General features: G+C 45.4%; 1 protein-coding gene across 21 annotated transcripts in view; it reads right to left on the bottom strand.

Annotated features, from left to right (window-relative positions):
• Positions 1–15,611, bottom strand: part of TNS1 (tensin 1) — a 325,194-nt gene that overhangs the window by 37,864 nt on the left and 271,719 nt on the right. For 11 of the 21 annotated variants that reach the window (XM_081196831.1, XM_081196846.1, XM_081196842.1 and 8 more), the window contains 4 exons: positions 11,818–11,904; positions 10,486–10,527; positions 2,974–3,173; positions 1,922–2,060 (listed from right to left, as the gene is read on the bottom strand). In XM_081196831.1, coding sequence (XP_081052957.1) covers positions 1,922–2,060; positions 2,974–3,173; positions 10,486–10,527; positions 11,818–11,904 — 468 coding nt within the window. The remainder of the gene's footprint in view (positions 1–1,921; positions 2,061–2,973; positions 3,174–10,485; positions 10,528–11,817; positions 11,905–15,611) is intronic. The other 10 variants (XM_081196847.1, XM_081196850.1, XM_081196843.1 and 7 more) reach the window with 5 other exon arrangements.

The following is a 15,611-nucleotide window of genomic DNA, read 5'->3' as shown; positions in this document are numbered from 1 at the left end:
AAGGGACTGCATCCAGCCCATAGGTCCTGCTTTAAATGGCACACATCAGTTTTGAAAGATTTTGTGCACTGCAGTATCTGGTCCCAATTTACAACCATCAGTTTTTGTCAGTGCAAACAGAAGGCAGAACGAACTTGCAAAGGGCCTTGAACGCTGGGCGCTTGGGATGGAAGAACAGTGGACCTTTCCATGCGAAAGAGCTGACGCATCCCTCCATCTGTTCTGCATAAGCCCATGTCCTGTTGTGGAGGTATTTCAAGGGTGTCGTTAGGGCTTGGGTTAATTTTTATTTCCTCCCACCTGCAGAAAACAGCTGCCTCTCTCTCCCTCTCCCATAAAGAGAGGAAGCCACGTAAAAATTGCCTAAAGTAGGATCTGTGTGCCAAAAACCTAAACTTTAAATACTTCTCCTTTGGGACATTCCACAGCTCAGCTCAGGTGTTAGGCATAACCAGGACTGTTTGCCTTTTCTAACCCATCAACTTTGGCAGATTTGGGGTATTGTTTTTCTGTCTAGAAAAGCAGTTAATAGTGCTGAAACTGACTGACACATGTGATAGGCAGGTTTATAGGTACAGTATGTGATTCCGCTCCCCCTTAAAAAAAAATACTTTTTTTAAAAAAAATCCCTGGAACATTACACTGGTCAGAGTATCTCTGAATGATCAGACCAAAGGGATTTCTCCAGCTTATGCACCAGGGCTTGCAGATATGTTTTTAATTGTCAGCCAGGGAAATGTAATTACTAATTTAAGTCCATGATCCTGCCAGATGCTTCACAGGATGGGGAATTCTTCATTCATAATAACAAAGACCTGAACTTATGTACCATCTAGAATTTATGAACTGGGAATCTTCACAGTGTGGTATAAAATTCCCCCAGCAGGGAAGCAAATTTGCCTATGTAAGTGTTTTCATAGAGGTTCATAAATCATGTCATTGTTATAAGTGCATTACATAACTCATATACATAACTACTAAGTGTTGCTGATGGATATGGGGAAACTACTGTCAGGGCCATGTGACATTCTTGTTAATCCAACTTTTGTGTATTTGTCCATGCTATGGAGAGCAAGACTAATTAAATTTTTTTCCCTTGGCATCTAGGAAGGCAGATATTGTGTACCAAAAACATTGGATGGGTTTCTCTAAAATAGGCCTGCAGAATGGATGACCTACATAGCCAAATGAACCCACCAGGCATATGCTGTGGTTTAACAAGCCACACCCAACTCCAATCCTGCAATTGCTAGTTGACAGCAAGAACAGAAGTATTATCAAGCCCCAAGTAGGCTGCCCTACACGGCTAGAGGGCTTCACTAAGCTTAGCAGGCTGTAAGTTGCGCAGTTCTGCTATCTTAACTGCAGAACTTTTATACAATAATAACAGAGCCTTGTGGCATCTTCAAAATCAGCAAACAGTCTTCAAGGAGTTTTTTGCTGTAACTAGCTAGCACAGCCAACACTTTGGAAAGTGAACAATTTATGAACAATTGTGAACCTCCTTGTCTGGCAGACAATGAGAAGGAGAGTGTAGAAGACAGCACAGGGCTCTGCTGCTATGGTTTATGCTGACATTCAGAAATTGTGGCTCCTCTTCACCACTTGCTGGTAGCTAATGGCTCTAACCATAATTGATCCCCCCAAGAGTTGCAAAACTTTGCTGTTGTGATGATAATTATCATGGACGAATGCATACTTATTGGTGACACTGTGAGAAATTTACAGCAAGCAGAGATGAAAAGTGATGGGGGAAGAAGCCAAGATTGGCAGACAGAGAGAAACGAGAAAGTGAAGGGGTGATTAAAATGGTGGTGGGTGTTGGGAAGCTGAGAACGGTTTGACCGACTGCCTCTTAAGTCTGGCTTTGCCCAAGCCACCCACCAATGCCCCCTCTCCCATCCCCTGCCATGGAACTTACGTAGGTTACTGTAAGGGGTTTGTGGTGAGACAGGGAAGGCAGGGGTTGGGGGAGAGGTCTCACCACCACTGGAAGGTGGACTGCTTGGAGAGGTCCCCTGCATCTCTTCAAAGGCCTCTTTGTAACTGTGGAGATGGGGCTGTAAGAGAGGGAAAGCAGAATCAGTTATCAAAATTCAGGACCTTCCTGTCCTCTCCCCCACAAATTGGGGCAGGAGAAATGCCTGCCTTCTCTTTGCCAGATGCTTCCCCCATCTCCCGCCTGGTCTGGTTGCAATTTTAAACTGCTTGCTCCTATGCTTCCTTTTCTTGCCTTTATGACCCTTTCTCCCGCTCCTAATTTCAGAAAACATTCTGCTTCTGTAGTTGGCTTCCATTCCCCATACTGTCAGAAACAGCTCCTACAGATGACCCGTTAACTGAGCATTCATAATAATTTGCTTTACTGAGTATTCATTCTGATTCATTTGCATCTTCCTGTCAGTCATTGATCCCACATTTTCAGTGCACTTCCCTGTCACTTTCCTAATTGCAAAAGTCCATTCCCAAAATTAAAAAGTGGGTTTGTGGCACTAGAGCAACAGAGGACTTTCATCCACTTTGATTGCACAGGTCTAAATTTCCAACATGCACTTGAATCTGTCCCAGAATATAGTGACGGTCCAGAGGCTTCCAGCAAGTGGCCAGAATAGGAGGGACTGATGGTGGCTCTTCCCAGTTTCAGCAACACAGGTTGCAACTGGTATTCCATCATGTTGGACATGAGAACAACCATGGACATTTCTGAGTCCCAAACCATTGCAACCTCTTCCAAAACTGAAGAAGCAATTTCCACCCAAGGAATACTTAGGAAGGCCTACCCATGCATGTGCCATTTACTTTATCCATTCTACTGCCAAACTAAATTCATTGCCATTCCCAACCCTGGCCCTTCCCTACCTACTATCAAGCGCTGGGGTCAAAGAGACATATATCCCCTTCTGTGTTTCCATGCATGCAAGCATGGAAAGGCCGGAAGGGAAAATAGTGTTTTAATAAGAAAAAGAAAAGCACCTCCTTGGGCCTTCCTCCAGGGTTGGCAGCGATGGTGCTGACCACCTCCGGTGAGACACAGTGAACTGGAGAACGAACTGTGGGGCTTCGTGGTGAACTAGGATCCTGGGGACTGTTCTCATACTGGCCTTCACTGGTGGTACGTCTCCGTACAGGGGCTTCGGCTTCTTCTGGTGACTTCTCCCGTGGTGACTGTACTCCTGAAAGTTCAATTGAACTGTGAGAAAAGTGGCGTTCCAAGCACAGGAAGAGCTTCAATACATTTAGAAAGTCTTTATGAGCCAATATTCAGATCTTTGGGCTGTGTCTTGGCTTTGGAAAGAAACTGAATCAGTTAATCAGGAGAGGGGAAATGGGCAAATCCATCACTTTCCACCAGCAGATTATAGTGAAAACCCAACCCAACCCAACAAGCACAACTCAAAATTGTGACACCCCGGTTCATACATTTAAAAATCCCTGCATAATGAAGCAGCTGCATTGGAGAAAGCATAGAGTTCATGCTGAAGCCAAAAATCCCCAAGATGCCCTGTTCATTTCCTTCCTCGCCTCCTGAGCTGGGCTTCTGGAGGATAAGACGTTGGTGTGGATGCCCTGCATCGTATTTTACTTCTCTTACCTGGCTGTAATAGGTGTGTGCATGTGATCTGTGTGTAGGATTTATTAACATGATCTGTGTGTAGGATTTATTAACATGAACCAAAGCACTGATTTAAGTAGGGTGTACTTAGAGCAGGCAAACTTAACAGCCTGATTACTTTTTTCCTTTCTTTTCCTTTTTTGGTGATCAGCTTCCATTCACCTAATATTACCACATATTCTTAGGCAACTTAAGACATCTCCACCACAGTAATATATTCCCCTCCTTGTCTTCAGGCCTTCTCCCTGCTCCAACATTTCCATACAATGACCTAGGAAGCAGTTGGCAGGAGAAGGCAGATACAGGTCAAGAGAAAGGCCAGCTCAAGGAATTGGAAGGGATCCTCGTATACAATCCTTTCCATACTGCACAGAAGCAGGGTGTGTGTGCTGGGAGGGGGGTCTAGGTCCAGGAGACTCAAGCAACTGAGCAAAGCCACACACTGAAGGAGAAAGGAAGGGGGGAAACCCCAAGGCCACTGGCTAACGTGGTTCAGAAAAGAGATCTAAGGCTGCTTGCTATTCTTGTCCTCTTCAACTTTCAGAGTCAATCTAAGGCAACAGAGAGGAAAGTTCAAGTCTCTGAAGATATATGCTTTTTATGTGGTGCAGTGGTTAGAGCACTGGGATAGAACCTGGGAGACCAGGGTTCAAATCTCCACTTAGCCTTGAGTCTTGGTGGGTGAGTGGCAGTTTCTTGGCCTAACCTACCTCACAGGGTTGTTGTAAATTAGGAGAACCATGTATGCTACCCTGAGCTCCTGGGAAGAAAGGTAGGGTATAAATGTAACAATAAATAATAATTTAATTGGCTCTTATTCCCCCTAACAGTATACGCTCCCTGGATTAATTATGGGAAATGTTGATTGATGTAGGTGCTGATAAATTTCTCTTAGTGGTCTGTGGAGTGCGCATACACACCACACACCCACACACCCATCCCTAGTCTATTAAACTTGTTTATGAACGTGATGCTGCCAAAAATTGGAACGGAGGGTTCAGAGTGCAAACTTCCCTAATAGGGAACTTCTGAACTAATCGCAAACATTTCCACACTTTGGGCTTGGCTTACAGTGAGCTTTGCTCTGGCTGCCACCACCATAGGCCTCTCCCCTTTCCTGCTGAAACTTACTTGTTAGCATCAGCATAGAGAAGACTTGCTGCTGCAGCCATTATTGGGCCCTGGAGCACGGCAGCAGCATTGTGGGTGCCAAGACACCTGGGAAATGTAGTTCTGTTACTGAGAAGCCCAAGCAAAGCTCAGGTAATTGTTGCTGCAACCTTTTAAAGCCTATTCAAGGTTGCTGCAGTGGTTACTGCAACAAGCAGGGGGGGGGGCTCATTGGGAGATCTTCAGGCTTCACTGAGTTCCCAATGATTAGGGATGGGCGAATCTGTCAATTTTGCTTCCTCTCAGTTTCTCATTTATCCAGGCTTGACATCAGGTTCTCCACCTTTCCATGCCTGTTTGTGATTATTATTATTTTTTAAGTCCTCATGCAGATTCCTCAGCACTTTAGGGTGAATTTCTCCTCTTACACACTTTTTTTTTTTGTAAAGCGATTTATCCTGAAATTATGCATTCTGTATGTTATTTTCCACTGATATATGCACTTATATGCACACTTTGCATTAGTATGTGCATTTTTGTACACATTACTTGGCAGGAGAAGCACATTGCAAAATTCAGGGAAGTGCCTATTTCAAAAGATGGTTGTGTTTCGCTTCACGCATTGTTTTGAAAATTGTGAACTGAATCAAATTTCTTTCCCATCCCTCCCAATGACATCACTGGGAGTGCAAGAAGACTCAGAACTGTGACTGGGCTATAGCTAAGAATGAGCTCAGCTTGGACCTGTTCTAATCACATCCAAATTAGCTTGTTTTAGGTGAGCCTGCTTCAAGCTGAGATTGAAGTCTGTGGTACAGATAAACACCTTAAGATGTCTAGCGGTGCAGATGTGCCCTGATGTTAACCTGAGTCTCTGATTTCAACTGATGCATAACAATGAAATCCTGAAAGTCGTCTGCAGCAATGGATTTTGTTAACATGGAAACTTTGTAGCTGGGAACAGCACCTGCAACATTTCAAATTGTGCCCTGCAGCTGTGAAACGAAACAGCAGTGCCAGGGAACAGAGGCGGTCAGAGCAAGCGAGAGACACCAAACTCTCATCAGTTGTGAAGCTGTATAATGATGTGTTTGTTGCAGTGCCTGGACTTCTTTCTTTCTTTCTTCTTTTCCTGAAAGAAACCTGCCAGAGGGAGGGGTCTCATTCACTAAATGGGGTAAGCTCACTCCACCTCATTTACTTAAGATTTGCAGATGTAAGCTTTGGAGACACTACATGTCAGCACATTCAAACCCCAACTAGGGAAAAGAGCCCACTTCTTTTATATAAGTAGCAATGACTGGATTCCCTCCTTCCTGTACCCACCCCACAAACACATTTGAATGATTTTTAATTTATTTTTTTTAGGCACTGGTCACAAGGAGATGTCCTTAAAAAGTTTCTAAAACTCATGGGGCTTTGGGGCTGCTTTTGAGTCCCTTGGCTAATCTGGATCTCTCCCTGATTAGTAACAGCTATGCCATTTTCTCAGCTGCAGAGAGCCTTGCTTTTCACACAGCTGAAAGAAAAGGGAAGTTTCTTTTCTTTTTCTTTAAAGGAGGGAAAGAACAGGAATGCACAGATTTTGGGCAGCGTTCTGAGATTCCCAAAACAGAAACCCACTTGGGAGGAGAAAGAGGAGGGAGCCAGAATCCATGGCAACAGAAGCAACCACAATACAACATCCGGAACTAAGGAAAATCCATTGATGAAAAGAGCAGTGAGCTCCAGCAGCACCACACACAAAACTCTTTAAAGTAAAGCAGCAGCATTTTGTGTGTGTGTAAAAACAGGGACAAGTGGTGCTAAGGCTGAACTAACAGGTTCAAGCCCAGAGACTGCGCCACTGCACAGCTCACTGGCCCTCCAAGCATTCCAAAAGACTCCCCCCAAGATAGGAAGCGAATGGCTGCACAGACAGACAAGGCTCTAGCAGCCCACCATTTTGATTTTAACAATTGCTAAGCCCAGGACAGTAGTGGCAGGGAGCTAAGCCACCCCGCTGGGGGTGCAGGACCAATGAGGGAAGCAAGGTTAGTAGGCTAAGGGAAGTTGGCTCATCCTCTTGCTACAGTGATGCTCTCATTGGCCATATGACCATGAAGCTGGCCTCTGACTAGAAAAGCTCCCTGTCACTCTCACCCTGGGGTTAGTACTTTAAAAAAAATAATGGTGGGCAGTTTAAGCCTTAGAGTAATTGGCTGGTGCAGCACCACTTTGTAGCATGTGCTAGCCAACAACTTTGTCCTCATCTGCCTCCTACCTATCCAGCCACTCAGGGAGGGAGAAATGTATGGCTGCCACCAAGGCAACCATGACAACAATAAATAAAAGAAGTCAAGGCAGAGCACCAGGGAGGGAGAAAAGTGGAGTGCCCAGAGGGCCCCCCACCTCAAAGCAGGTAGTGCCTCTAAGGGAGACAAATCCCTTTCTGCAAGGATTGTTACCTGTCTGGTTTTAAACCCAAAAATATTTCAGTCATTTTTCAAGTTAAGCTTCAGCAGTTAAGTTTCAAGATCATCCTCATTTCAGTGAACTAATATATGCAAAGTGTGCATATTATCCCTCCCTGCAGCCTTGTCACTGGAGAGGCACAATATTTCTCCTATAGAATTGCAGAAGTGGAAGGGATCCGATGAGCAGCATCTGGATCTAGATCTATCAGGCCTCTGGGAGTGGAAGTGGGTGGTTCCAGTTATCGCCACACTGTGTTGTCTTTCTTGAACTTCCTTGAATGTTTGACGCTGGGGATAATGCATTTTCGGGGATAATACCCCCTTCTGTTCATACTCCCATCCTTTGGCATCAACAAGCAGGAGATGCATAGAAGTTGGCTTCCTTTCTAAAACCCTTAATCCCTATTGAATCATAGTTTCTTGCAGTTGCTGGCATAAGCCTGAAGGCCAACACAAGCCCTTTGCAACTTTTAAGTTTTATCCCGAACACAATGAGCACAACATACAAGCAAGATGCCAGCTGTCAGTACCAGGAGACCTTGAGGAAAGGCACGAGTCTGTTTGCTGAGAAGCGAAAGGAGAATGGCACACAGGAAGGGGAAGGAGGGGAAGAGAGCAAGAAAGCAACAGCCTTGCTGGATGCTTGAGTGGGAAACTCATTGGGAAGCAGTGAGATACGGGCAAAGGTCAGTGCCAATTGCAATGTGGGCAAAACTCAGACTGATACTGCTAATGTGCGCAGAGAAAGAAGCCATTGCCCTCTGATTCAAGGCATTCCATATAACTCCCACACCCAGAGAATGGCTGCCATAGTTCCCTCTGTTTGCTGCTGCACGCACATTTCAAACGTATTCCGCCCTAGGCTTCAAAACCTTTGCACCAAACTTTAGAAACCCTCTACTTCCTCTGGCCTATTTATTTTATGCCTTATTTCCTTCTTCTCTTTAAAGCAGACAGAGGGAGGGGAGGAAGAAGGAGACCAGTGTTTTCAGAGCCAAGAGTGGTGACACCTTGGCTCAGGGTGACCAGGCTCCCTGGAATGGCTGAGGAGCAGGAAAAGCTGGGCATTAGCAACAGCGCTGCTCAACAAAATTATCTCTCTGGCACTCTCCTCCTCCTGTGCTATATTTACTAGCAAAACTCTAAGCTGAGAAGATACAGAGTGTCCCTTCCCTAGAGTGAGGCTACCATCTTCTGTAACCTGCAGCCAAGTTCTTCAGCCACACAGGGGAGGATTAGTTCCTTCCCAGCATTAATGGAATCCAACAACAAGCAAGTGCCATCATGAAACTTTGGATCAGAGGACAGCTTCAAGGTGACTCATCAAGATGGCACTGGAAAACCCTTCCTACCGGGGCCAAGCTAGGCATGCCAGCACTGTTTACCTACCTGCACTGTTCACCTACAACTCTAGGGAGAAAGGATCTATTATTGATATGAAGTGGAGGGGAGGGCAGGGGAGCTGAACCATCTCCCCTCTTCTGTGTCTCTGCCTCGCTGTGTTTTCCCACTTGATGTACTACACTCAGGTCTGATACTAGAATTAAACTGGGCAGGTGGAAAATTACTGAAAGCAATGGACCCTAGCTCAGCAGGTAAAGGATGTGGTTTGCATGCAGAAGATTCCAGGTTCAATCCGGGGCATATCCATTATAAAAAGGATAAAGTTAGGAGTTATGGGAAAGGCCCCTTCAGTCCCTGGATAGCTGCTGCTACTCAGACCAGCCTTCCAGGTATTGTTGGACAACAGCTCCCATCGGCTCCAGCCAGCATGGCAAAAGGTCAGGAATGACTGGGGTTGCAGTCCAACAACATCTGAGCAGCAGACACTCACATATGCATTTATAGACATGTAAATGTAAGTAAATTCATAGCTTTGCTTTTTGAATGGATGCCAAGTTCCTTCTGCTGCTGCTTAATTAAGCATTCTGGGTAAACTGCACACTATTACACCCAATGGCCTGGGGAAAACCATACCTTACTTTCTTTTTACCATTCAACTGCAAAGAAAGCATAGTCGGTTGATGCACTATAGTACATAAGAAAAGCACTGCTACATTAGCCAAGGGTCCATCTAACTGATTGTTTGCAATAGGAGTCGGGCAGGTGCTTTTGGGAAGCCACCAGGTAGGACATGAAGGTAGCCGCTCTCCCCTACTCTTGGTCCCCCAACAACTGGTATTCAGCCATAGGCTGCCTCTAGACATTTCCAGGTACCTGTACCATGGCTAATAACAATCACTGAGTGAATCTTACGTTATATTACTTGACTCTGCAAGGATTCAGACAGCATATTTTATTTTTCAATTTGTATCTTTCCTTTTGTGTGGGCAATACTTGTATCAAAACTTCCTCTGGCATTTTGGAGGAGATGCCAAAGGAATATTCCAACAGCAACTCCTCCACTCTCAAACTGAAAGATTATTCACAAGAAATGAGAACACAGAGGTTTAATTCACAAGCCCACTCTTGTGCACATAGGAAACATTCTTTCATTAAAATAGTTTAGAGTCTGGTTTCTTATTAATAGATTAACATCCAGAGGAACTTTATAGCCTAAGTTCAGAGATAGCAATCTTGGCCTGGTAAACCATTGTTTATTGGCTTGAGAATGAGCTGTGTGGCCTCACACTCCACAGTTTCCTGTGATATCTTCAGTTTAACATCTGCAAACAAAACTGGTTCTGATGTCACAGAAAAGTGACAAGCCAGGGTAGAAGCACTGAAGTTGGGTGCACGAGGACAGAAGAAGGGAGGAGAGAAGGGAGTGTAAGAACACATAGCTTGCTCTCAATGCAATAAACCATGGTTTATCAGAATGGACTTGTGGAATGTCATCTGGGCCTATTACAAGGACAGCCCAGAGCATGTCTCTAGGAACTCCCCAACAATATTAGTAAGTTCTCTCATTTAAACTAAACAAATAAATACCTCTTTCAACTTTACGTTCCTGTAGGAACATTATATAAAGCAAGTGAGCATGAGGATCCCTTGCAACCCCAAAGCAGTGAATGTGTGCACAGGAGCCCATCCTTCTAGTTGCTGCTCTCTTTTAAATGTGACATTCCATTAGAATTTGGGCATTGTATGCATAGACCACAGGTCACCGTTTCAAGGGGGGACTATAAGCCAGAGTGACAGGATATCAAGCATACACCATGCTGCTGCATTAATCCTGAAGCAGTGTGAGAGCTAGAGGCAATGTCTATGGGATATTTTCTTGGGGGCCAGGGTGGGGGGTGGCAAAAGGCAGTGACCAAGTCAACCAAAGCACTGTGAAATTTTACAGGAGTACAAATTCCAAACCTGTAGGGAGAGAGGTGGGTGGATTCAGAAGAGCCAAGTATCCTGTATTGGGGCAAATGAAACACATAGAATAATAATAAAAAACAGCATCTTCTGTTGGAATGGCAACCCATACTTTTTTTGCAGGGGTATAGAGATGTCACACATCTGCAATGATTTCGGAAGTAGTCTTAAGGCCACTGTGGAAATGGCTGTTAACTCTGATATACTGAGGCTACCTGCACCAATGAAAAAGATCAGAAAACAAAACAAAACAAGCACCCAGGAGCCCTTGTTGAATATGAGGTTCCGGTGAAAACTTGTCTCTCCTCTTCTGGCTCCAAGAGCTCATGTTCCATAAATACCAAGCATGCAAGAGAGATGCTTTGGAACAACCACGTGTTTGAAATCCATCAAGAGGCTCCTTTCTCCAGAGCAACCTGCTGAGTAAGATTCCAAGAATTTACACACACACACACACACACACACACACACACACACACACACACACACACTTCACCCCTTCTGCTAGCCATGCTAGAAGCCCCTCTCCTGCTTCCAGTCAATATCGCCAGCCACAGCAGAAAGATCTGAAGTAAAACACCCCAGCGATGCCTGTACAACACACATAGCCCCTAAAGAAACCTTGGTGTGCTGGCCAAGCACTACAGTGAGTGATCATCCCATTCCTGGATTCTGGCCTTCCTTTCTGCCCCAACTTCCACCCATGCAAAAACCACCCCTTGGTGTTATGGAGACACCTGACATAGCACCAACAACAAAGCAGCGGTGAGTGTGGTGGCCACTGAGATAAACAAGCCCCCTCCCCTAATCCTTTTGCAAGTGACTTCTGGTTATACCACAGATGAGCACCACACGTAGCAAATGAATCCACACACTGCAAGGGAAAAGGAGGAGGAAGCACAACCAATGATTAAAAGATAAATAAATAAGGAGCTTTTGGAGTTAGAGCAAGGCTGTAGAGTCCAAACCTGACAGGCCCCAAAACCAGGTCAGATCCTTCCCAGAATTCCCAACAGACACATTTTTTATCCACTGGGAATGCACAGCTGTCACATGTGAGGAAAGGACCTGGCAGTATTGGAGGTAATTGCTAATGTGGGTGGGAAGCAGGAAATCACGTTTTCTTGCCTTTCCGCACACAAATTAGGAGACAACCTTACTCTGGCACCATTTTGGTTTTTTCTGGCACCATTTTGGAATGGACTCTCAACAGCCACCCCAGCTCTCTGTCCTGGTGTCCATGCAACAGCAAGGGAAACAGCAACCATGCGGGAGATCCACGGCAGGGGAGGCTGAAGAGAAAGGAGGAGAAGCAGCAACAGAACAAACCAGAAAAGGAGAAGGATCGCTGTCGGTGAAGAGGAGGATGGGGGCTTTTCATGCTCTTCCGGATGTCCCGGAGTTTGGCGTTGTATTCTGACAGGGGGAGACGGAGGTAGGGTGGGTAGGAATAGAGCAGCAGGAGAAGGTCAACCAAGGATGAAACAAAATCCGTCACGGAGAGTGAGAAAGAGAGTGTGTAGTCAGAGACAGAACAAACATCACAAACAGACAAAGGAGAAAGGGGAGGGAAAATACAAGAAAAAATATTAGTTGGAAATACACCCCAGGCTTGAATACAATGTGATCTGGGGTGAAGCTGGGTCGACATCAGAATACGAGATACCACTGAACCAAGTCAATTACCAGACTCTTCATGAGATCTTGGGTGAATAGGTTGACCTCAGGAGTATGTTTTGTGGGGTAATAAATCCCTTGTAGTTCCCTGGCTTTCTTTGGATTCAAGAGGAGCTAGAAAATCATATGAGAATCATATCTACCCTATATACTGTTTCTGGAATTCAGTTATCAGTCTGGAAACTGGAGGAAACATTCCTTCGTCTAATGTGCAGAATCAGCAGCATAATGACTGTAGAAATTGAAATATTGCAAGAATGTGGGAGGCACTGGCCGAACCACTCCTGCCCTCCCACCGATGCACCTGCACAGCACCAGGGCACAGATGTAGCTGGCAGCCCTGGAACACCCCTGTTTTGCCGCTTGGACAGGGATTTCCAAGACTGGGTAAACAAAACACACAAATAGTAACGAAACAACTTGTGGAGGCATCTCTGACTCAGCTGGCTCATGCTAATTGTTTCAGAGCTTCCATTTCAGGTCCCTGAGTCTCTGCGCCAGGCAGGATTTGCAGCAGTTGAGGGCGGTGGTGGTGATGGTGGTGCGCTTTCCCTGGGAAGGGTGTCCTCCTAGAGGCCTTTTGCCTTAATCATTACAGGCTGCTCCCACCCTGCTGCATAGGAAATCTGAGTTCTCATGATAGCGAGAACCAGGGAGGATGATGATCTGTGAAATTCCACACATACTCGCCTTGGAACAAACAGGCAATTTATAGTAGCATGCATTGTAAATAACATGCTGGCCCCTGAGCTCTCTCTCTCTCAACCCCTCTCTCACAGCTTGTTCTGGCCAGTTCCATTCGCTCCCCTCCCCTCCTCCTCTCTCTCTAGCACCATCCAGATCTCTTGCTTCGCTCCATGTTCTGTGATCATGGGACACTTATTACTGTGAACCTAGAGTGCAGGTTCATGCTTCCACAGCAGCTATTCTTTCCCCAGGATCTCAGGACATAGTGTCCCTTGGGATTATACACTGGTCCATGTGCAGCTCAGGTAGAAGGTTGCCACATTATAACAACACTCGGAAAGGCTGCCATGTCCCCCCAAATCAGGAACAGGTAATTTGGAAAACGCCACTGTAAGCAGGAAATTCTGCACCAGTTTCCTCCCATGGTTCTGATTCACATATGCCCATCCACCATACCTTTTCTCTCCCTACCAGAGTGTTGCTATGTAGTAATGCAATGGGGTAAAAATCTAGTCCTCTTCCATCTACATCAGCATCTCCACGTGATGGAAGTGTGTGGGTGCATGCATGGCCATGGGGGAGGGAGACAGCTCAATGCTAGTGTAAATGGCAAATACAGTGGCTTGTGAACTTCCCAGAAGCATTTGGATGACCACTGTGGGAAGCAGGATGCTGATCTAGCTGGGCCATTCATTGGTCTTACCCAGCAGGGCTCCAAGGTTCAACTCACACACTGCTGTATGTTGTTATTGCTTTACCACGGGTTGAGCCCAGCTGCCCCCTGCCTTTGCAATGCAAAGTAAAATGGACATAAAATCAAACACTGATTCATCAGTCTGCTTTGTGCTCCCCTCTGCACTTCAAGTGGTCTTCCTGTTTTCTCGTATTACTTGTGAAGCACTAGATGTAGATTTTAGAAACAAATAAGTAAAGGAGGAATCAATTTTGCACAATGCTGAAAAGCAAGTTTGGCGAGGATGGGAAACATGATGTCACCAACTTCCAGAAAACCAGAGCTGTTAACAGCTAGCTTCTGCTATGGACACAAAGAACTCATTTCCCCTGAGCCCAGTCTGGAAAAGAAAATTTTACATCTAAAGAAAATGTGGTGAGTGCATTTCTATAGCAGGTTTGCTCCTCACGCTATGTGTACCTCTGTATACACCCTAAGATGCCACAGTGACTCAGCCTCCAGCTTGGTTTCCCATCCTCCAGCCCTCCTTATCCCAGAACCAAATGCTTTTAATGCCTGTGGTCCAGGAGCTGAACTGGACAGAGCCCAGCAGCTGAGCCTGGCATTGCAGGCTGGATTATGTCCAGGACATTTCTGAGGAGCTCTGCAATTAAAAACTTTTATGTGTAATTACAATCCCAGGAGCTGCCAGGGCTGAGGCTGCATACCGGATACAAGACATCACAAGAGTCCTTAAGCAACACTGGATGTTGTTTTTATCAAGAAGCTCAAATGCCTCATTCCCAAAGACTGATCATTTTGCAAAGTGTGCCCCTCTCCCATCACTGCCCATAATTCATGCTTGGGCAACCCGGTCTGCAGTGTGCCCTGTGGAGAATTAGTGAGGATGCGCAGGGGAATTACATGGAGGAAAGACTCCATTCTGGGACAACCAGTTAGAACCCATTAAAAAAGAGACTCAGCTGTACACATCAGAAGACCCTGAAAGTTCCCAAGACAAAGGCATTTCTGTATGTGCGCTCTTCATACTCATACACAGCATGAGGTAGAATCTAGAATCTTAGCTTAAAAAGAAAAATATGTCTGTGATTATTGTGATTATTTTCAAATAACAAGCTTCTATCCCTCAGGGTCTTAGAGAAAGGTTTCCCCCCAAAAGCCAAACAATGTCTGCTTGAAGGGATGAGTCAAACAGATGTTACAGGGGAGCTCCATGCTTGGAGCTGCTACTATCCTTTTTCTTTCTGAAAAAGTGACCAGAGGGGAATGGAGGGCTGATTTGGATTTGGCTTACTAAGTAACGAGAGGAAAACCCGCAGGTTTAAAAAGCCTGTATATTTTCCTCTCGGGGGATTAAAACAACTTTGGGGGAGGGCTAATTTGGACTGGGGATGTGGAGAAGGCAAAGGCTTAAACTGCCTCATTTTCCCCATGGCATCATCTCAATTTAAATTGCCCCCTTCCCTGTGTTGACTTTTTCCAAAATATTAAGGTGTTAGGAGCTCCAAGCATGAAGCTCCTGTATCAATCATGTCTATTGGGCCCCTAGGCCCAAAGAATGATGATTGGGTGTCCCACCTATGCCTCCCCCTGTGGCTTCCAGGACTAATTCCACTTGCTCCACCCTCTTCATTCTATGCCTTCCCCTCATTTCTTGCCTTTTATTATTGTCTGAGCCCCTACAAAATGTCCTGAATCTTGCAAAAGCTATATGCAGAAGGAACTGTATGAATCCCACCCATTTAAGCAAAAGTGCATAATTTGTTCTGAATAAATTTCAGCTCCCTTGGTGCCGAGAACATAGAGTCCTGCCCAAGACTGCCAGAGCACTGGGCTTCAGAGAAAGGGCATGAAAGAAGTGCCAAAGGCTATGGAATATTACCCTTTTGTGGGTGTGGTGGACATTTCCTTCCTGACTCAACATCTCGCAGCAGAATCATTAAAGGCTCTTGTGCCGCTCATTCAGTGAGCATAAAATCAAGTCAGAGCCCTGCCTTGTTTACAGCCGTCTCCCCAGCAGTTGCTGAGCAATTCATTCCTAAGTTCCAACCCTGCCATGCATGTT

The sequence above is a fragment of the Podarcis bocagei genome (genome assembly GCF_964188305.1).
Source record: "Podarcis bocagei genome assembly, chromosome: 1".
NCBI lineage: Eukaryota > Metazoa > Chordata > Lepidosauria > Squamata > Lacertidae > Podarcis > Podarcis bocagei.
Note: the sequence above shows the minus strand (reverse complement) of the source record. Positions and strands in the feature narration are given on the sequence as shown.